This window comes from Vigna umbellata, chromosome 6, assembly GCF_029865625.1.
Source record: "Vigna umbellata cultivar VRB3 chromosome 6, Vumbellata_1.0, whole genome shotgun sequence".
NCBI lineage: Eukaryota > Viridiplantae > Streptophyta > Magnoliopsida > Fabales > Fabaceae > Vigna > Vigna umbellata.
Window position 1 is genome coordinate 38,353,554 of NC_142170.1, and position 22,386 is coordinate 38,375,939.

The 22,386-nt window shown below is 30.3% G+C and overlaps 2 protein-coding genes across 2 annotated transcripts; both read left to right on the plus strand.

Annotated features, from left to right (window-relative positions):
- The first annotated feature begins 2,018 nt into the window (after positions 1-2,018).
- LOC124828238 (amino-acid permease BAT1 homolog) lies at positions 2,019-7,754 on the plus strand. Its single transcript, XM_088092254.1, has 8 exons — positions 2,019-2,320; positions 2,408-2,668; positions 5,399-5,417; positions 5,545-5,764; positions 5,860-6,041; positions 6,784-7,073; positions 7,174-7,303; positions 7,390-7,754. The coding sequence occupies exons 1-8, from the start codon at positions 2,202-2,204 to the stop codon at positions 7,729-7,731; spliced, it is 1,563 nt and encodes a 520-aa protein (XP_087948380.1). The 5' UTR covers positions 2,019-2,201; the 3' UTR covers positions 7,732-7,754.
- Positions 7,755-10,358: 2,604 nt separating this feature from the next.
- On the plus strand, positions 10,359-14,009 carry LOC124828241 (amino-acid permease BAT1 homolog). The gene is made up of 8 exons (XM_047301491.2): positions 10,359-10,700; positions 10,779-11,039; positions 12,028-12,046; positions 12,168-12,387; positions 12,477-12,658; positions 12,944-13,233; positions 13,329-13,458; positions 13,553-14,009. Exons 1-8 carry the CDS (start codon positions 10,564-10,566, stop codon positions 13,892-13,894), a joined length of 1,581 nt encoding a protein of 526 aa, XP_047157447.1. The 5' UTR covers positions 10,359-10,563; the 3' UTR covers positions 13,895-14,009.
- Positions 14,010-22,386: the final 8,377 nt, after the last annotated feature.

Consider the following 22,386-nt stretch of genomic DNA (forward strand, 5'->3'; position numbering starts at 1 on the left):
TAAAAAAATATTGATAAAATTGATTAAAAACATACAAAATATGAATATGATTTAAATAATAAAATATAAGAAAAGTGAATTTAGATTGAGTTTTTGCGTTGTGAGGGAGGAAATGGTGTTTGTTGATCACCACATGTTTGAAATTTTGAATGAAGTGGGGAAAAGACAAGGACCCAAGAAAATTCTTTAGTTCTACGTAGAAATAACAATAATTAATATTAGCTTAGATTTTTCTTCTATTTCTAAAATTATAAAGTTAGATCATTGTTAGGTAAAACTAGTTTTTGCAGCATAAAACCATTTAAACATAATATGATTATCTAACCAAAATCAGTTCATTTAAAAAATATAATATTTTGTAAGCTCTCGCCCAATGCAAAATTGTGTAGTCCAGTTTCTGGAAACAAATTTGTGATTTTCTGATAAGAATTTAGCTCATATATATTTAATATTATATATTTTTGTTAAAGTAAATAAGATTTTATAACAGTCAAGTAAACGTATAAATATTTGGTTTAAATATGTCTGTAATGTTTTCGATTAATAGAAAAAAAAAAGTACATACTTTAGACGAATTTTTCGTTTTCTCCAACCATGCAGGTAGCTGGTGGACAAATATGAGCCACAGATAATTTTGTGGAATATTTTTTATTTTCCTTAACGCAACATTTTTATTGAATATTTTATGAAATATACTTCTGAGTGAAAAGAGTGTCAGAATAAATCGGTGTAAATTGATTACTCTCAACATTTTTATTTAAATGTGATTATTTTTGTTTTCTTTTTAATTCTGTTGTTTGATTTTGTGGATACTGTTATTTATTTATTTAATTTTCTACCCATGTACGTTGCTTCAAAGATAACAATATAAAACTTTATCAGCACGGTAGTTATATATCCTAAAAATAAACATTATAAGTATGGTCTATATAATATATAGATCGTATTTGATTTAAATTATGTATGAAAAATTGTATAGTATATTAAAATAACCAGTGGATTGAAAGCCATGCGAATTATTAGTAATTTTTTTATAAAATGTCAAGTATCAATTAACTAATTGTTGTAAGCATCATATTATTTTTCTATTAAATGCAATATTTCTTATTATTATTTACATCTACGTACGTAAACATAAAGAGGTATATTACTATTTGACCATTACATTTAATAATTGGAACCATATATTTATTTTATAACATAAAGATCCGTATATATAGCTGAAACTAGAAAGAAATCAAATAGAAACAACACATGCACCTCTATGTGTGTCCCTTTGTTTCACGTTAAGAATATTACGCGTGTGGTGAATACAATAGTCAATAGACTTTTAATTTCCATTAAATTGTCTCTTTATATATTTAAATAGATTTTAAAAGACAAAAACAAAATAGAAATTTGATTTTCCGATAAAAACGAATCCTTGTTCAAACTCATCACGAATCCAGAGTCGATAAATTAATATATATTTCTAACTGTCATTGATAAACCCTGGTTCTGTGAAAGGTTAATTACTGATCAAATTAAAATAAGGCATCGACATCGAGTTAGTCAGCTAGATCAAGAAATAGTTTACTATTTTTTTTTTCTCTAAACTATTTTATATTTTTGTATTTAGTATCTAATTAAGTTTTTGGCGTTCTAAGTCATTTCTTTACTTTTTTAAAGTCAAGTATGTTACATTACCTTGTTTTTAGGATAATTATATTTATTTTAATAAATTATATTTTGAATGACTTATTTACTATTCCCTTCAATAATTTTATTTAAGGCTGCTTTGAAGAAATCAGGAAATGCAATTAATTTCATTTATTCTAAAAAAATCGTTGCACACATTTCTATTTTATTCTATTTTTTTTCAATCTACAAAAAGTAGAATGGTAAATCATTCATTTAAATTTATTATTAAATTTCTGCATGATACAATGCGTAATTATATTGCCAATACTATCTGCATCAGTCATCAATGGTATTATTTAGTAGTAGAAATAAAATTACGGAGAAAGAAAAAAATGAACAATAACACTAGAAAATAATGAGATGAGAGAGACATCAAATGGAAAGAAAAAAAAAAAAAAGGAAGAAAACGTTGCGGAGAGAAGTGAAAGAGAAACAGAAAGAAACACATTCTCACATCTTCTTCTGTCTGGAGCAGCCTCCATTGACCACGGGGAGTCTCTGTGATTCCTTCATCAATCATAATGGTCTCTGAAAAAGTGATCCCTTCTCATGTGGTCGAAAGTGGACACGCTCCACTTGATTCTGGCCATGCCCGTCTCAGAGAACTCGGTTACAAACAAGAACTCAAGCGTGACCTTTCGTATATTTCTCTTCTCTGTTTTCTCTTCTTTCCATGTTTTCACTACACTTTTTTTTTTCTCTTAAATCTTGCTTGCAACTGTGGCAGGGTGATTTCGAATTTTGCCTTTTCGTTTTCTATTATTTCGGTGCTCACCGGAGTTACTACTCTTTACAACACTGGATTGAACTATGGTGGCCCTGTTTCCTTAGTCTACGGTTGGTTCATTGTCTCTGCTTTCACCATGATTGTGGCGCTTCCAATGGCCGAGATTTGCTCGTCCTATCCCACTTCCGGTGGGCTTTACTATTGGAGCGCCAAGCTTGCTGGACCCAGATGGGCTCCCTTCGCTTCGTGGATCACCGGCTGGTATCATATCCAATTCCTTTAACTTATTTTCCCCAATTTAACTTGAACATCTTCAATTCAATGATTTTATTTTCTGATTCTCAATGCAAAAATAAATAGTTTTTCTCCTAACCGCATGATATCACTATGCTAACATGAATGAATCAATGAATGCATGAATGACAAAGCCACATCACCACTATAACTAGTATCATTCTGTTTTTTAAATTTGTTTCCTCAAAATCACCCATACCTACCTCTCACTTTCTTTTCGGTTGATTTCGTCCTTCTCATCGACATGAATGATTCTGGATTCGTTTCCAGTTGTCGTTCCGTATTTGGCACGGGTCGCCCAGTCTTCATTATCTATTAAATACGAGTTAATTTAAGAGATATAATATCATATAGTTGCTATACAGTGTGTAAATAATTGAAAAATTCAAAAGATTATTTTCGTGAATTATTTTACGCACCTTGTTATTTACAAAAATTGACAAATCTCTTAATTATATTATAAATACGAATGAAGACATATTTGATGCTCGAAATAAAAGGTGCTTTAATCTTTAAAAGTTTTTTTCATTACAAGTAAAGTTGTCTGTCAAAAAAATTGTTCCTCTAAAGTTAATATACCAATTTTCTGCTTTTCCAGAAAATGTCTATAGGCTGAAACTTTTAGGGTCTAAAACAATATTAGCACTTCTTAAGATGCTTTTTAAGATAAATTTGTAGTTGTAAAAAAGTGGATAAAATAAAAGTATATGTTAATTTTGATGTGATATTTGAAAAGGTAGTGGTTGAAAAGTAGTAAGTATGTATTATACGGAAACATGAATAGTAATTTAATTTTCTTTATTTAGTATGACTTTTTGTTCTTTTTCTATTCATCTATATTTAGTATGACTAAGAAGATAGATAACAAGAAAAATGAGTTATAAGTATTTAAGATGTTCTTCAGTTTAAAGAAACTATTTTACACTCTCTTTTAACAAAGATTTGTAAAAACACTATTTCAGGGTAATTTTTAATACTTAGTCGTGGTCTTTTGTTGATACATCTAAAAGTTTGTTGTATGTTGTATGCATAAATTCAATATATGCCTGAAGTAAATGTAATTGATGATGCCTGACACTCGCACATGGAGAAGTTACCGTCACTATTTTTTAAGGAAAATGTTATTTGGACAACAAAAGTTTGACACAATTTTGACAACGGCGACGTGGCAGCTGTGCATTGGCTCAGTGAATTGAAAACAAACCAGAAAAAACCCAAAATACCCCTCACCCCGGTTCACTGAGCCAATGCACAGCTGCCACGTCGCCGTTGTCAAACTTTTGTTGTCCAAATAACATTTTCCATTTTTTAATGAGAATTTTTTTATGACGCGTTGACTGGTTGGTGGTAGTACCCATTAGATTTCGATTCTCCTGGGGACCTGAGAGATGGGTCTGTGCGCATCGCGATAAGTTGATATAAATCCGAAATTTAAATCCTTTTTTAATAATTTTCTCAGTGGATCTACGATAGATGTAAACAAATTCAAATAACTTTTATAAAGTAAATTTAATTCCAGCAATATTTTTTAAAAATGATAAAGTTATATATATATATATATATATTAATTTTTTATTTTAAAAAATTATTTATTTATTTATTTTCTTTCTTATGCATAAAATTTATTTATCTAAAATTTTGTTAGTTTTTTTTTGGAAATCTCATTGTGACAAGTAATTTATAAGTTCGTGTAAATTTCATACTAAAATCAATTATGTAATATTGAATTAAGTTTAAAGTTATGATTTAAAGTTTATCTTTTTTGTAAAATTTATTGTTTGTTCTATCTATACCTATTATCAGGGAGAAATGTTGTTAATTAGATTTATTATTTCACTTTCTATTAAGCTATTATCGAATTATAATTAATATCATAATCATGGTTTATAATCTATCTTAGTGAAATTTATTTTCTTTTAGTCTATTTTGTCACCTGTTATAAAAAAATTTGTTATATGTTAAACTTATTATTTCATCCACTAGCAATTCATCTATTAATATTTAATCTTATGTTCGAAATGTATATACTTTGATTTAAGAGATGTGTTAAATATTTCATATTGAATATTGGTAAAATTAATTTATAATATCTAAGTATGTACAAACTTTATCTTATAAATTAATTTTATAAGATTTAGTTAAGTTTAAAAGTCTATTTCTTAACTTTCTAACATGTAAGATTTATGTAATTTAACATAAAGAGATATAATTTAACATAAAGAGATACAGAAGAATAATTCTCATTTAATCGTTAAAGGTCACACAAAAGACTTTTAAGGATAGTAATAATAGCTTCTTTATATATATATTATTGTAACAGTAGTATTGACTTGTTTGAAAAACTACATGCCATTCTACTTACTAAAAATTGGTATCGTAGATAGTAAATCTATCATTTAAGCTAGTCACAAAATTTTTATTCATTCCGATCTCTGTTTTAATATTTCCAATAGAGATTTTAGGGTGTATTAGTGGCGCATAAATTTTTCATTTACTTCTCAATTTTATGACGTAAAATGTTCAACCATGGTTTCGATAATTTAAGACATAATTCACCAAGATGCCTAATGTTGTGCCTTAATATGCCGTATAGTTTTAAAAGAAAGTTTATTGCCTAATCAACGTGTAAAGTTTTATAATAAGATACTCTGCAATATGTTTGTCTGATGGTTGTTGGATGGTTTATCTCTTTTACAGGTTCAATATTGTGGGCCAGGTATTCTTAAGAAGTCACATTCTATAATTTAAACATCCTTCAATTTCACTGCAAGGTCTAAACTTGTCGATATAGACCTATGTTAATTCATTTCAAGCTTAAACTTTTGGTTTCTTTTCGTTTTCAGTGGGCAGTGACAACAAGCGTAGATTTTTCACTTGCACAACTGATTCAGGTCATTATTCTGCTTAGTACTGGTGGGAAAAATGGCGGTGGATATGAGGCATCTAAATATGTAGTTATTGCTCTCCATGGGGGAATCTTGCTCGCACACGGTATAATAAACAGCCTTCCGATCTCATTGTTGTCATTCTTGGGACAAATGGCAGCTATTTGGAATGTTTTAGGTATGAAGAAAATTCCTGTTTGATTTAGTATTTTCTGCATTCGGTTTTCATTGGCAACCCTTTCTGAATCTCTTATTGGAATTGCAAACTTTTAGGTGTTTTTGTACTTACGATTCTGATTCCATCCGTTGCAACGGAAAGAGCAAGTGCCAAGTTTGTTTTCACTAATTTCAATACTGAAAATGGGGAGGGAATCAGAAGCAGACCTTACATATTTCTTTTGGGACTTCTAATGAGTCAGTATACCTTGACTGGGTTTGATGCATCAGCTCATATGGTGAACTTTTTCTACTCTCTGTCTTCCTTTTGGGAAAAAGCATGCACTACATTAAGTAAAGACAATGCTTGACAGCTTATGTTATTTAACTTATGTTCTCTCACTTTATAATATGGTTTTTAAATCATGAATTGGGCTCAAAATCTAAATGGTAAGACAAAGCTAGATAAGATTTTTCAAATCTAAATGGACTTTTGTAGCGATGAGCTAAACTCAAAATTTAACAAAAATAATTTGCAGGCCAGTGTTAACCTGCCATTCCAGGATTAGATCATTTCAGATGAGCTGACATTGTTGTAGGTTTATAGTATAACGAATTGTTTTGTAATATACAAAAAAAATCTAAAATAGAATCTGAAATCATCTTATAAATTAGATTTTAGTCTAACTAGGTAAGGAGATAATCATCTCTTATGTATTCGTTTTAGATTCTGACACTAGTCAACGCGGGCTTTGCGTTTTTCTTTTTCAATATTACCGTTTGTCCAAGCTGGAAGGATCAGTCTGATGACTGGGTCTAAAATTAGTAGCATGAAATTGTGTGTTAGAATTGATTTTTTTCATGAATTGTTTCGTATGAGCTCTATTAATAACCTCAGTTTAAGTATTCGGAGGTACAAGGTTTCTCTCACAATTCAATTTCATATTGAAAATTTTATGCTCTTCATTTCGAGTGATGGACCAAAGTGTTCCTAAATGATCTAGACTAAGACCTTCTGTTTACTGTAACTTGTATATGCAGACGGAGGAAACCAAGGATGCTGATAGAAATGGACCGAAAGGAATTATCAGCGCCGTTGGGATATCCATTGTTGTTGGGTGGTTTTACATTCTGGGCATTACCTTTGCAGTCACCGACATCCCTAGCCTTTTGAGTGAAGATAATGATGCTGGTGGGTATGCCATTGCTGAAGTATTTTATCAAGCATTCAAGAAAAGATATGGCAATGGAAGTGGGGGTATTGTTTGCTTAGTAATCGTTGGTGTTGCGATTTTTTTCTGTGGCATGAGTTCAGTTACCAGCAACTCAAGGTAAATGTGGCAACCCTTAGTTTGCTTTCCGTGATATGGATTAAATATCTCGGTTACACTTACGTGTGAATATGCTATGATATGCTTAAACATTTTCCAGAATGGCTTATGCTTTCTCCAGAGATGGTGCCATGCCATTGTCATCATTGTGGCACCAGGTTAACAAACAGGAGGTCCCTATCTATGCAGTTTGGCTTTCCGTTTCAATATCATTTTGCATGGCATTAACGGTATGTGTAAACTTTGGTTTCTCTGATTTGTTGAAAGTGGAAAAATAAGATTAACCATTATAATCTGAACTTTAAAAACATTGCAGTCTCTTGGAAGCATAGTCGCTTTTCAGGCCATGGTGTCCATAGCAACCATTGGTCTCTATATTGCCTATGCCTTTCCCATATTCTTAAGGGTGACATTGGCACGAAAGCATTTCGTTCCTGGGCCTTTCAACTTGGGCCGTTACGGAGTTATCGTGGGCTGGGTTGCTGTTCTTTGGGTGCTGACCATTTCCATACTCTTCTCATTGCCTGTTTCCTACCCAATAAAAGTAAAGAACCTTAACTACACCCCTGTTGCTGTTGCATGTTTGCTTATTTTTGTAGTTTCTTACTGGATTATCAGTGGTCGCCGTTGGTTTAAAGGCCCAATTACTAATATATAAAAAAAATGAAGTTTCCTTTGCAATATGATTCTTTTTAGAATCCTAGATTGATATTTATTTTTCTTATGTTATTAGTCTCTATAATATTGTTCTTGGTTTATGTAAATTGAATATTCTAAACAAAAATAATATTTTTTGACACGTTCATTTCCTTTTACATTTAAATGACAAGGTGGGTTCTATTTTTTAAAATATTCATTAAAGTAATATGATAATTTTAAAAGAAAATAAGTAAATTTTTTTAAAAGTACCGTGTTAAATGAATGTCAGGTGCTTTATTCTAAACACCATATATCCAAAGATGGGTTGGTGTTGAGATGAGTCAATCCTTTGGAAATCAATTTGCAATTGTATTTTCTTTAATTTTTCGTCATTGTTGCAACTGTAGCAACCCCGCTAGAATGACCTATTATGTCTGAAGAAAATTTTCAATGTTGAGTAACCCAAAATTTTGATAAGTTTGTTGATAAACATTTTAGGCAGAAAAGGATTTATTTATCGGTTCAACTTATATTATGCACTATTAAACAATTTTTTATATATGATAAATGATTTTAGCTATTTTCGTTTCATTCAGTCCCAGTATCTCTTTTGTTTTTTAATTATATGCATAATTTTTTTGTCTTTTATACCTTTTCATTCTATTTTTTTCATGCCTTTTTTCCTCTTTGTCGTATTACTTTTTCTTTTCTGTTTTTTCTAATTTAATATTGAAATAATGGCACGTTACACTGGAATACTGCGAGGGAATTGGTGGATTGATTTATCTATTTATCTATCTATATATTTATATACTAAAAACATAAATATTTTTAATGTATTTTCTTGAGTTGAAACTAAATCAAAGAAATTTGTGTTTAATGGTCTTTCTTTTCCAACTTAAAAAAGGTTTCTTATTAGAAACATTTATTTTATAATAAGATCATCCATTATCAAATAGAATTAAACAAAAGTTTATTGTAAATAACAATATTTTTCATAATAAAATCACCAATTAGAAGGTAGTGTTAAACAATTTTTAAATAAAATCTAGGTTTAATATATCATTTGGTTCATAGTTTGAGACCTTGTGTTTAAAGTCGTTCTATTTTTTAAAAAAATTCACTATTATCCCATATTTCATTAAAAAGGGTTCTAAGTGGTTTTTTTGGCTTATGGCGTTGAAAATATAACGCTGCAATGATGTGACAATTGTGACCTGTTCAATTTTTATAACGCGGCAACTGTGACCCAATTGACGTGGCCAGAAACCCTAATTTTCCTAAGGCCAGAAACCCTTGTGCCACCACTTGAAACCCTAGTCGTCGTCGCTGTCGTAGAACGAAACGCTCCACCACCAAACCCTCTGGCTACCATGCTGCCGTCACCACCATCAACACAAACCTACAATTCGAAGCAAAAAAAAGCAACAGAAAACCCAGAAATCAAACCCAAATCGCCTAATTCCAACCAAACCCTATGCACCGTGAAACCCTAAACCGCGTCGCCAGTAATCAAGGCAAAATCTCCACCATGCGTCGCACCTCACCACCATTAAGCAAAAACTGAATCGAAATCACTAACCTGCAAACTAGAAATTCCAACCCAAATATGAACAAAAAAATCGCAATCGTGACACCTAGAAACCCAATTCACACCTGCAATAAACCATAAACATACATAATCGCTACCCAAATTGCAGAAGTCCTAGTTCGCAAGCAGCATCCATGGACACCAACCTGCAAATTGCACAAGCCAGAAACCCAGAAACAATGTGCCTCCATGCATCGTGCAAGAAGTCTCTTCATGCGTCCTCCATCTTTGTCTTCTTTGCAAAGAGCAAAAACCCAGAACGAGAGCTTCTTCTTTGTTCATCGTTGATCAAATGCGTTGCGCCACCATGGGCTGCCGCAAGTCAAGGTGCAAAATCACGAAGGCTCTCTCGCATAAACATTGCACAGGTCATAGTTTCTCTACTTCGAATTGTAGGTCTGTGTTGATGGTGGTGACGTCGGCATGGTGGCCTGAGGTTTGGTGGTGGTGCGTTTCGTTCTGCGACAGCGCGGCGGCTAGGGTTTCACAGTGGTGGCACAAGGGTTCTTGGCCTTAGGAAAATTAGGGTTTTTGGTCACGTCAATTGGGTCACAGTTGACGCGTCATAAAAAATTGGACAAGTCACTGTTGTCACATCATTGCACTATTATATTTTTAACACTCTAAGTTAAAAGGACTAACTTAAACCGTTTTTAACAAAATATAAAATAATAATAAATTTTTTTTAAAGGTAAAAGGACTTTGAACACAACATTCCAAACAAATAAGGAGTAGATAATGTATTAAACCTAAGATTTATTACAACCAAAAGGTTATGTCACGACGATTTAAAAAGCTTTTGTATAAAGAAGTCCTAAAGGGGATGCAGTAACTCAACAGCCATTTTGAAAGATGTGTACTGTTGAACAGCAGCTCGCTATAAAATCCATTCAACAACCATACCTTTTGAATCTACCATTCATTAATTCACTCACTCATTCACCGAAAAATCAAAATACCAAATCCACACTTACATGTTCCTTAACATCTGTATATCATGCACACAAAATTAGTTATGACTAGGCACAATTATAGTATTTTTTTTGGATTCTTTTCTCCTTGTACTTCTGCCTATTATTGTTATTGTCACAGCCGTCTAACACTACGCCTATCATCAACACAGCCTTTACTTTTTGATAATAACAAAAATAAAGCTAAACGTGTTGTCGTGAATAAGAAGAGAAATAAAAAAAAAAAACAATGTTTAAGGAAATGATGTTATATATAGTAGCATTCTCCCTGCATCGGTATGTTTGGTGAATGATCATAATGGGCAGAGACAACGAAACAGTCCCATCTCACGCCGATGCGATGGCAGAAGGATACGTTCCACTTGATTCTGGCCATGCTCGTCTTCAAGAACTCGGTTACAAGCAAGAACTCAAGCGTGACCTATCGTATGTTTCTCTTCTTTCCATTTTTTCACTGCATTCTTTTTTCTTTTTTTTAAAGAATCTTTCTTTGAACTGTGACAGGGTGATTTCGAATTTTGCGTTTTCGTTTTCTATTATTTCGGTGCTCACCGGAGTCACTACTCTTTACAACACTGGGTTAAACTACGGTGGCACTGTTTCCTTCGTCTATGGGTGGTTCATTGCCTCTGCTTTCACAATGATTGTGGCGCTTTCAATGGCTGAGATCTGCTCATCCTTCCCCACTTCTGGTGGGCTTTACTATTGGAGCGCGAAGCTTTCTGGGCCCACCTGGGCTCCCTTTGCTTCCTGGATTACTGGCTGGTACCCTACCTAACTTCTTTTCCCCAATTACTGCCTCGTAAATTTGTCCATACCCAGTTGAGAGTGTCTTTAGTTTCGTTACTAGCGACTTCTAATTATGTAAGACCGTGAGAATGCAAATTTGCAGTTTGAATGAGGATCTTGTTAGGGACTGAGTTGAATTTAACAGCACTTAGAAACAGGAAAAAGAAATGCAGACACGTAAATGGGAACACATGAGAATTTCCATAGGAGAGAGAGGAGACAATTCTAACAAAATATTCCTTGCCTCTCTCTCTCTCTCTCTCTCTCTCTACAAAACCATATCTAAAACATAAGTTATGGACCAATCAAAATTCGTTGAGCAATCGGTTGATTATTTTGGGCCGTGTACTTTTCCTCACATACCCTCAACATTTGGATCGTGGGTTACGGTCTCATGAATTTTCGCACCCTCTTTATTTGTCTCTTCTGCCACTACTTCTGTTACACATACAAACTAAAATTTCTGAACTTGGACCAAATTAATGTTTTTTAATTTAATTGTGAGGTTTTGGAGGTTTGTAGGAGTGGAAATAGATTGGTTCTAGTTGTTTATCCGTAGCCTACCAATTTGATCTTTCAGAACAAAGATACTCTTCACTGAAAATCTGAACAGAAATTTAGACTGTATTTCATAGATAAATCATAATCAACAAGAAAATGGTAATTATGTTAAATCCAGTCCCGAAATTTCATAGATATAATGCATAATTTGTTCGTTTTTTTACTTACTTGTCTAGTTTATGATGTATATTGGTCAACCAGGTTTTTGAAAATTTAGTGCTCTTAATCGGATAAAATTGACTACAATTGCCTAATTTGTTAGCTCTCCTTAGCGTCGTGTAGCTTGAAATTAAAGTTTATTGCTTAATCAGTTTTTGAAGTATAATAACAAGAGACTCTGCCTTATTTGCCTTACCACGGTTGTTTCTCTGATGCATGTTGGATGGTTTATCTGTTTTTGCAGGTTCAATATTGTTGGTCAGGTATTCTTAAGAAGGCACAAATTAAACATCCTTCACTTTTCACTGCAAGGACTTGTGCGGGATGTAGATTTCCATTAATCCATCTGATGCTCCAACTTTGGTTTCTTTTTTTCGTTTGCAGTGGGCAGTGACAACAAGTGTAGATTTTTCACTCGCACAACTGATTAAAGTTATTATTCTCCTTAGTACTGGTGGGAAAAATGGTGGCGGATATGAGGCTTCTAAATACGTAGTTATTGCTTTGCATGGGGTGATTTTGCTCCTACATGGTATGATAAACAGCCTTCCTATATCATTGTTATCATTCTTGGGACGGCTTGCTGCTATTTGGAATGTTGTAGGTATGAAGAAATTTCCTGTTTAATTGTTTTCTGCATTCAGTTCTCCGTGGAAACCTTTCTTAATTTTTAATTGACATTGAAAATTTTAGGTGTTTTTGTGCTTATGATTGGCATCCCATCTGTTGCAACGGAAAGGGCTAGTGCCAAGTTTGTTTTTACTAATTTTAATACTGAAAATGCGGACGGAATCAGCAGCAAGCCCTACATATTTCTCTTGGGACTTCTTATGAGTCAGTATACCCTAACTGGCTATGATGCATCAGCTTATATGGTATATCTTTTCCACTCTTTTTCTTCTTCTTTTTTCAAAATTTATTGCCCTGAAAAGCTTTTACAAAGTTTCTTGTCTGGTAAATCGTATTATTTCGACATGACATTAAGTCCGTTAAAACATCATTATTAGAATCGATTATTGGATTCGAGGTATTATTTCTTTTAGATTTGATGTTTCTGTCGTAGTTTTGTTCTCCAATATACAAATCATTCGTAATATTCAGTATTGTCCGCTTTGAGACAAAAAAACATTGTGTGTTAAGAAAAAATATTGTATATGCAGACAGAGGAAACGAGGGAGGCTGACATAAATGGACCAAAAGGAATTATCAGTGCTGTTGGGATATCTGTTATAGTTGGGTGGGGTTACATACTAGGCATTACCTTTGCAGTCACCGACATTCATTATCTTTTGAGCGAAGATAATGACGCCGGTGGGTATGCTATTGCTGAAGTGTTTTATCTAGTATTCAAGAATAGATATGGCAATGGAGCTGGGGGTATTATTTGCTTAGTCATTATTGCTGTTGCCATATTTTTCTGTGGCATGAGTTCCGTCACAAGCAATTCAAGGTAAAACGTGCCAGCACCAAATTAGCACGCTTTCTATACGACCGAGACTTAATTTCTCTACATAATATATAATATGATGCTTAAAACTTGTTCAGGATGGTTTTTGCTTTCTCTAGAGACGGGGCCCTGCCATTTTCATCATCGTGGCGTAAAGTTAACAAGCAGGAGGTTCCCATCTATGCAGTTTGGCTTTCCGTTTCTATATCATTTTGCATGGCATTAACGGTATATTTGATATATTATAAACTTTGATTTTATAATAATCTGAATATTTAGGTTTCTCTGATTTGTTGAAAAGTGGAATGTAACTGTATTGCAGTCTCTTGGAAGCATAGTGGCATTTGAGGCCATGGTATCCATTGCAACGATTGGCCTCTATATTGCTTATGCCTTACCTATATTCTTTAGGGTAACCTTGGCACAGAAGGATTTTGTCCCAGGGCCTTTCAACTTAGGCCGCTATGGAGTCATTGTGGGTTGGGTGGCTGTTCTTTGGGTGCTCATCATCTCCATACTCTTCTCGTTACCTGTTTCGTACCCAATAACCATGGAGACACTTAACTACACCCCTGTGGCTGTTGGATGTTTGCTTATTCTTGTAGTTTCTTTCTGGCTAATCAGTGGTCGCCATTGGTTTAAAGGCCCTATAACCACTATATAAAAACTGATCAGTTTTTTTTTTTTTATATTTATAATTTGATAGATTTAGTTTTTTTTTTATAACGGTCGTGATTCTAACTATTATAATAAATTACATTTTTTATATGTTAAGTCTAGGAATATTTGTTAAACTTATTGTCTTAGGTTTACGAATATTTATCATATAATAAGTGAATTATTATGTCAGGTTTATAATTATTGATCGTAGGTTTAGATTTATTATGTCATGTCTATAAATACATGTAATAATAATAGTTGCACTTATTATATCAGATTATAATCAACACTTTAATAATACATAATATTGGTTGTTGTAAAAAAATAACTTTAATCAATTATAATTCAGATAAGTGATTAAATTGCTACATTAAAACATACTGTAATTATAGGGAAAATTTACTTATAAAAATAGAATTTGAGTAGTAAACTTACTATTTTATATAGAAAAAATTATTTACTATTTAAAAAAGCATTTATAATGTGATGAAAAAGTTTTAATTTTGATGAAAAAATACTTTCATTCAAAGTTTCACCTATTTCATTAGAAGGTCTGCTACCGGTACTAGAATCTATTCATGCTTCATGCTCTTACTTATCAAAGGATCCACTCATGCTTTAAGATGTTGCCATTGAAGTAACAAGAAGAAATTGACAATTAATGGTGGAAAATTTTGAAGCATGAAATATGGTTTTATAATTGTGTCAACAAGCATGCCCAACGCGTGCTTTCCAACCTTCGATTCAAACTTATCTATGATCTGTGTATAAAGATATGAAGACACATTATTCTAAAATTATAATTGATTTACTTGACACAAACTTAAATAAAATCTTAAATAATTATAATAACGTGAATTAGATCAATATTAATTTAAATAAATATTAAAAATAAATAGAATTAATGTCAACTTAATAATTCACATCATGTTTGCATATTCGGTCACAAAGATTACTTGTTCATGCTTTCTCACAAGAAGGAGAAAGACAAACACTGTATTTATCATCTTCCAATATCTTGAACCTCTACATATGCTTATAATATATATACTATATATGAATCATATAGGATAATGTCTACTACTTGAAAAGGAAAGGAATATAGGTTTCCATGTATGTTCAAACTTGAAGTTAACCATCTATAGAACAGAAAGTTTCCCATTTTGCTCCAAGTATATGCTTCCATTTGAAAGTTCAGTCAATCTGCAAGCACATACATACAACAAAAAGAAAAGAATGAGAAATTGTGTGTATCTTTAGTCTCCGAAGTATGACATAGTTATTATATTATTTGAATATATGTGTACATGATAAAGTGACAACCTTTTTTGATCTGATGGTGTTGTCCATATCAAATTACCATTAATTAAGGGGAACCCCTTCTAGAACATTTCTTAGCATCTCAGCACATTGATCAACAGCAGCAGGATTGGATTCATATTTATGCAAATTGAAACAATCAGAATCTTCCAGAAACGTTTCTACGAATTCACATAAATCAGTTCCAGGTATATTCGAATCCATTGAAGCACCTGACATTGGTTGTGAATCCCAAGAATCTGTGAATTCCATTCCCAAGCTGTTCACTGGAATCTGATCTTGATTATGGTTCACATTCAAGAAAACTTTTGGTGCTGGGAGACCTGGATCAAATGCTCTTTTTATGCTCTAATTAAATTATCGAATCAATTACAGACAAAAATGCTGGCTAGCGATCTACGACCAATGAAAAACAAAGAGAGAAATTATAGTAATTACCTTTTGTTTCCAAGGTGGATCCTTCAGACGAAGAAGAGTTGGCTTTGTGTCTTGAGGACGATACTCTAGGCAAATCAGAATTGAGAGAGCTCTCTTCACCTTTCAAACGCAATCTGTATTTCTGTGTAAGAAAAATGTTGGTTAAGAAAAAACCTAAACAAACGAAGCAGACGAGAAAACATGAATGGTCATTCATGAATGCAACTATATATAGTTATGGAAAAAGAGAACAAAGTAATGACATCAGGATATATAGTTATTGCATTGATAAACATACATAAACTTACATATTCTTGGATGAAAGCAAAGAAATTTCAATTCTATTTATAGCAGGTTAACCAGTAAATTCCAGATAACTCTAGCCCTAATAACTTTTAAGCATATAAACGTTAATCTGGGCAACATAAATGATGATAAACTATTGTTTGTCTAAGTTGAAGTGGCAGAAAAGAACCTGCAAATGACTTGCAACTTGGCGAACAGTGAGGTAAGGCTCACTGGCATTCATCCGAACTAATATCTGTTTTGGACGAGCAACTGTGAAACACAGGCATTTTAACTATCTTAATTATCACGAATGAAGCTTGAATCCATTACTGATATGTAATCAAGAAAAGAAAAGGGGGAATGAATTCAATATCTAGTGAGAGGGAAAAGAAACAGTACAGTTGTCTCCCAATTCTTTCACTGCTTCTAAAAACTTTTGATGCAACTCAGGAGTCCAAACGCTCAAACGTTTTTTGTGCTCAGACATTCTGAAATATTCATTGAGGTTGTTAATGTTCATCTTGGCTGATCCCAACGAATCTGGCTTTTCCTGCACAACATCTCTCTTTTCTTTTTTCTTGCCTGCATAGTCATCATGCTTTCTTTTTCCATATTCTTTGTGACCTTTGCACTTTGTGGTTGGCATTGTGTTGTTGAGGGTTTTCTTTCCTTTTTCTTTGCCGAATGTATCAGCATCGCTTCTTCCGCTTTTTGCTCCAAGAACCTGACATTGGGCGTTTGTCACCTGTTCAAAAGTTGAGTGCTTTTGAAGGAAACTAATTCATGATAATCAACACCATATACAACACCCACAGAGAAAATTGAGAAGATATCAATGTGCTAGGATCGATGTGTGTGTGTGTATATAAATATAAATGTTATAAAATCATCACACATCCTAAAATTTCGAGGTAGATTTTCTTCAATTGTTTAGTGTAGGTTTAATTTCGCAATAAATCAAAATAATTATAGATTTTCTTCAATTGTTTATCGTAAATTCAAAACTCAAAACATAGAACTAAACACCCACTATTCTTATAGTCATAATAGTTTTATATATATATAAAGTACACCAATTTTAATACACCATTAGTTACTACTGTATTATTAATATAAATCTTTAACATACGAAAGTGTGAAATAACGTTAGTTACATGGTTGAATATGGAAATAAGGTGAAAATGAATAGAGACTTATTTTAAAAAAAAAAAAACTGTTATATTTTTCACTTAATTTTTCATTAACTTTTATTTTTCTTTCACGAAAGTTCTTCAATTTTATTTTTTATTTATTTCCATTTTAATTCTTTTATCTTCATCCCAAGGAATTGAAGATGGTATGAGTGTTATTGAGATAACCCTTCAACTATATATGTACCTGTTTCATCTGGGTATTCTGTAATCCCTTTGCATGGAAGTCTGCATTTCGAGTGTTTTTGGGTGAATAGGCTCTTGAGTGATACACATGTTGCCAGAGATATTGAAGATCATTCGGAGTGATTGGCTCCTTAAGGAAATAACACAATCCTGTAGCTAAAGCTTTCTTATTTACATCATCAAACACTCCAGAATAGATGACTGTACATGACACAAAACGATGCATTATTATATATATATATTAGTCAAATGAGAGTAGAAAATTTAGAGCACTGGAACTTACAGATGACAGGAAGATCCTTTTGAACTACTACATCCAGAAAAGAAGGGATATCCATGTCAGCCATATCAGCTTTAGCCATTATCAGTTTGAACGTGCCTTCTTGATGGCAAATCATGGATGCAGCAGCGGATGCCTTATTTGTAGCAGTAACTGATTAACCAAACAATTATGAGAGCTATCTTCAAAATAAACAACACCAGATTCAATTCTTATCAACTCTAACAGTAATCGTCAAGGGTTTTGACGAATTTCACAGGTGAGGGCACAGATGTGAAATTCAAGTATAAAAATATGTTATTTGAATTCAAAATTGGATATGAAAAACACTGGTTAAAGTGTTACTGTGTGATCATTTGAAAACCATTTTTAAATTCAATTTTTCATCATTTTGCAGAATTTAGAGTACAGAGAGAGGGAAATGAAAGTGGCAAAGAGATTTGAGAGAAAATTGAAAGTATACCTTTGAAAGAATATAGCTGAAGAATTGTTGAGAGATAAGAACGTGAAATTTTGTCATCATGCACTAGCAGAATGCTAAAACCTCTTGCAAAGCTAGGAACATGTTTTATCAGTGAAATTGACTCATCTACCATTTTTCACAATGAGTGAAACTGAATTGACGAATCGAATGAATCATAGGAAGAAGAAGTTTGAAGTGTTTGTGCATTATAAAGAGTACATTATATAAAGTAGGAGGACAAGTGTCTAATAAATGTGACCATATCATAAAAGGCATTTATTTAATTACCAACAACGTCTTGTACCATTTTCTGGAAACAATATACTTTTTAACTTAATTAACTCTTCAATTTAAATCGTTTCAATTGTCATCCATTTAGTTAAATTTTTTCTATTTTCCAATTAGATATACAAAATTTATCTTTACAGGTGGAGTGATGAGGGTTTATCTTTACATTGTCATTACTTATATGTTTTTATAACAAAAATTAAAAACTAGCTTAATTGTTTAAAAAATGAGTATTTTCAATTAAATTTTTATTAAAAAATTTATATATTGAATGTTTAAAATTTATATTTTTTCGATTGAGTCTCTACATCAATTGAAATTTCGAAATACCAGACAATGTCATTTAGCAGAGATAATTAGCATTTCAAGACATTAACTTTTTTATTAACAAGTTCGTAGTGTTATACTTGAGAGTGTAAAATTAAATAATCAAGTCATCCAATAAATTAGTTCAAAAATATAAAAAAATTAAACACTGGCCAAAATTTTGATAAAAATTCAATTAATAATACTCAAATTTAATGAAATACTTAAAATTTAATTAAACTGCATTTTATTTTTTTATATAAAGACACGTAAATAATGATGATGTGAAAATTAACAGAAAAACAAAGTGATAAAAAAATTAATTAAAAATAATAATAATAATTAGATACTGGCTAGATTAATTTTTTTAATAAAATTCAATTAGAAATACTTAATTTATAAAAGTTTAAATTTAATTAATCCTATTTTTTTTACTAAACTTAATTGTGCATACGAAATTTAATACAGGTTAAGCTAACACTTTTGTATTAATAATTATATCACAATGTATGACCTTAATTACTAGCAAATGGTATTTATTCATAGACGTTACATAAAAATAAATAAATAAAAAGCGTAGTTCACATTTTCTACATAAATTAGTAAACTTCTTACTACACGTAATGTGGCACCGAATACATTTAAGAGTGCATCAATTTTAAGAATCATTTTCACATTTCCATAAAGAAACGTGGTTAATGTTCTTCTTTTATAGTTTTGGTAGTACTTTTTTTTTTTTGGTGAAATAATTAATAGTTCTATTTAATAACAATACTTTTCCCTATTTGCGTTGTGAGAAATTTAATGTCTATGAAAAAGTATTAATTAATACTTCATCTAAACTTTATTAAGAAGTTTAGTTTCATGGTTAAGAAGTTTGTTGAAACACATATTAAATAAATTTATTAATACATATTAGACGAAATTGTCCATGAATATTGTCATATATATATATATATATATATATATATATATATTACATAAGTTGGTTCATAAATTAATTAAACAAATATAACAAAAAATATTAAACAAGTAATATGCATTAAATAAGTCTATCCATACACTAATTAATAGGTACAACAACAAAAAATTAGATGAATCATTTCATCCATTCATTATACAAGTCTATCTATACACCAATTAGACGAACCTTTCAAAAACAATATTACATGAGTTTATCCATACTCTAATTAGATGAATTTAACAATATATATTAGATAAGTTTATTCATACACATATTATAAATTTATTAATACACATATTATAAATTTATTAATACATATTAGATGACTCTGTCCATTTTCTAATTAGACAAGTCTTGTAGTATACATTAAATAAGTTTGTTCATACACTGATTATACAAGTCTAGTACCACACAATTGTGATAATGTACTGATTAGACGAGACAAGTCTTATATTACATTAAATAAGTTTGTTCATACACTGATTAGACAAGTCTAGTACTACACAATTGTGTTCATGTACTGATTAGACGAGACAATTCTTGTAATATAATTAAATAAATTTTTTATACACTAATTAGACAAGTCTAGCACTACACAACTATGTTTATATAATTAGACGAGTCTAACAATATATATTAGAAGTCGATTGAAAAAAGTAGTTTCTATATTATGAAAAGTTCATTAAGTTAATGAAATGTGCAGAGTATAAAAATGTTGTTAATTTGAAAAATATTATTAATTTCCCATAATTGTTTTTAGAAAAATGAATTCAAAATATAATTTCAATATAAAACTGTGTTAAAAATTGAAATGTAAGTCTAAGTATCAAGTTAAACAAAAATAAAAAAGTTGAGGAACGTGTACAGTAAAAGACTCGTATAATTATTGTTTTAAGGTTTTTAATTTAAATGGTGTGAATTTTTATTTGAGTTAAGTTTATGTTTTATTGGTGTTAAGTCTTCTTAATAAATTTTTTAAAAGAAATTCATTTTTTTATATAGTTAATGATTTATTTTGGTAGCAAACTTAAATAAGGTAGGGTATGACCTTAATTTTGTGTTATTTTGGATTCAAAGTTGTATTTATCCCTTGCATGATATTCATATTTCATTCTTTTGTTTCAAATCTATCCCAATGTGTTTTTTTAATAATTATATTTATGTGTTTAAAGAAAAATTAAAGAGAAAGAACATATTGATTTATCTTGATAACCTACTAAAATGATATGAATTCAATTTTTTATTATTTTGTTAGGTTAACTTAGACTTAAAATTATAAATCTTATATAATTAAATATAAACATTACTTAAAATTAATTTTATTAAATTTAGTTGTTCACATGTAAAGATTATATCTTAACACATTGTTTATAAGAAATATATGTAATATAATTTTAAACCTAAAAAAAATTGTTGAAGATCAAACATTACTATTAAATGACTGTACATACATATTACTGTTCTCTCTCTGTAAATTTTGTTTTCTAAACATAGCTGATGCTATTTTTGTTATTTATTTTCAAGAAACTTATTATTTATTTGTTTTCTTCTTTATTTTAATAATTCTAAAAAAACATTTATTGAAATTTAAAAGAATTTGTATGCTATACATTATATAATATTTTTATTCTCCTTAAATAAAATGATGTGAAAATAAGAAAAAGTAGAAATAAAATAAGCCTATATAGTAGTTTTCTCATTATAAGTATTTTTTTTTCTTACATCATCTCATACATTTAGCATATTTATATAATTCATGTAAATACTTTAGGTGATTATAATGACTGCATTAGGAGTATAGTTGGTAGGCAATAGGCAATTAACTATTTATAGGTTGTTTCCACAAACACATAAATGTTTAATGGATATATTAAAATAGTTAATTCTAAAAGTTTGTATTTTATAAGCCATAAGTTATTTTAGTTATATTCTTTTAATTTAAAATTTATTGAAATGAATTTTAATTATTTTTTTATATTTTAACACTTTATTTATTTTTATTTTATCTTTTACTACATATTTAAATTTTATGAATAATTAATTATTAAGTTAATTTTAGTATTTATAGGTTACTTCTGATTTCTTTTTTGCAGATTAAATTAAAAACAATATCATGTAAATTTAAATAATAACTAATATTTTATTATATATTATTTGAAAATTATATGAACTATAAAACTGTAACATATAAATGTAATAATAATAATTTTCATTCGGTTAGGAAGATTTAGAAGTTATCTCAACAACTTCTTATTATCTCCTATTAAAATTCAAATTCTTAAATAGAAAGTTATTTAATATTTCACATCAATTAAATATATAAATAAGTGTAAATTTTATTTTAAATTTTTTTTTTATAAAATTGAGTTAAATTTAAAAGTTATTTTTTTAACGTATAACAAAGTTATAATTAAAGTTTATACTAATAAAATTTATTATTTATTAAGTGAAACAAAAATTACCCTGTATGTAAAACTAAATTATTTTTAAAGTTTATTATTAGAATCCTAAATTCGAATATATTCTAAAAATATTTATTATTTATTGAATTTATTATATCACCCAATCAAGTTATTGTCATATAACCTATTAGTATCTAATATTATATATATATATATATATATATATATATATTAGATAAATACAAATCTTATTTTAAAAACTGATTTTATTGAATTAGGTTAAACTTAAGTTAATATTTTAACAAAAAAAGACTAATAAAATAATGTATTTTCAATCTTGTTATTGACTTAATCTTCATTACTCTTTTAGTAATTGTATTCCTTACATTCAA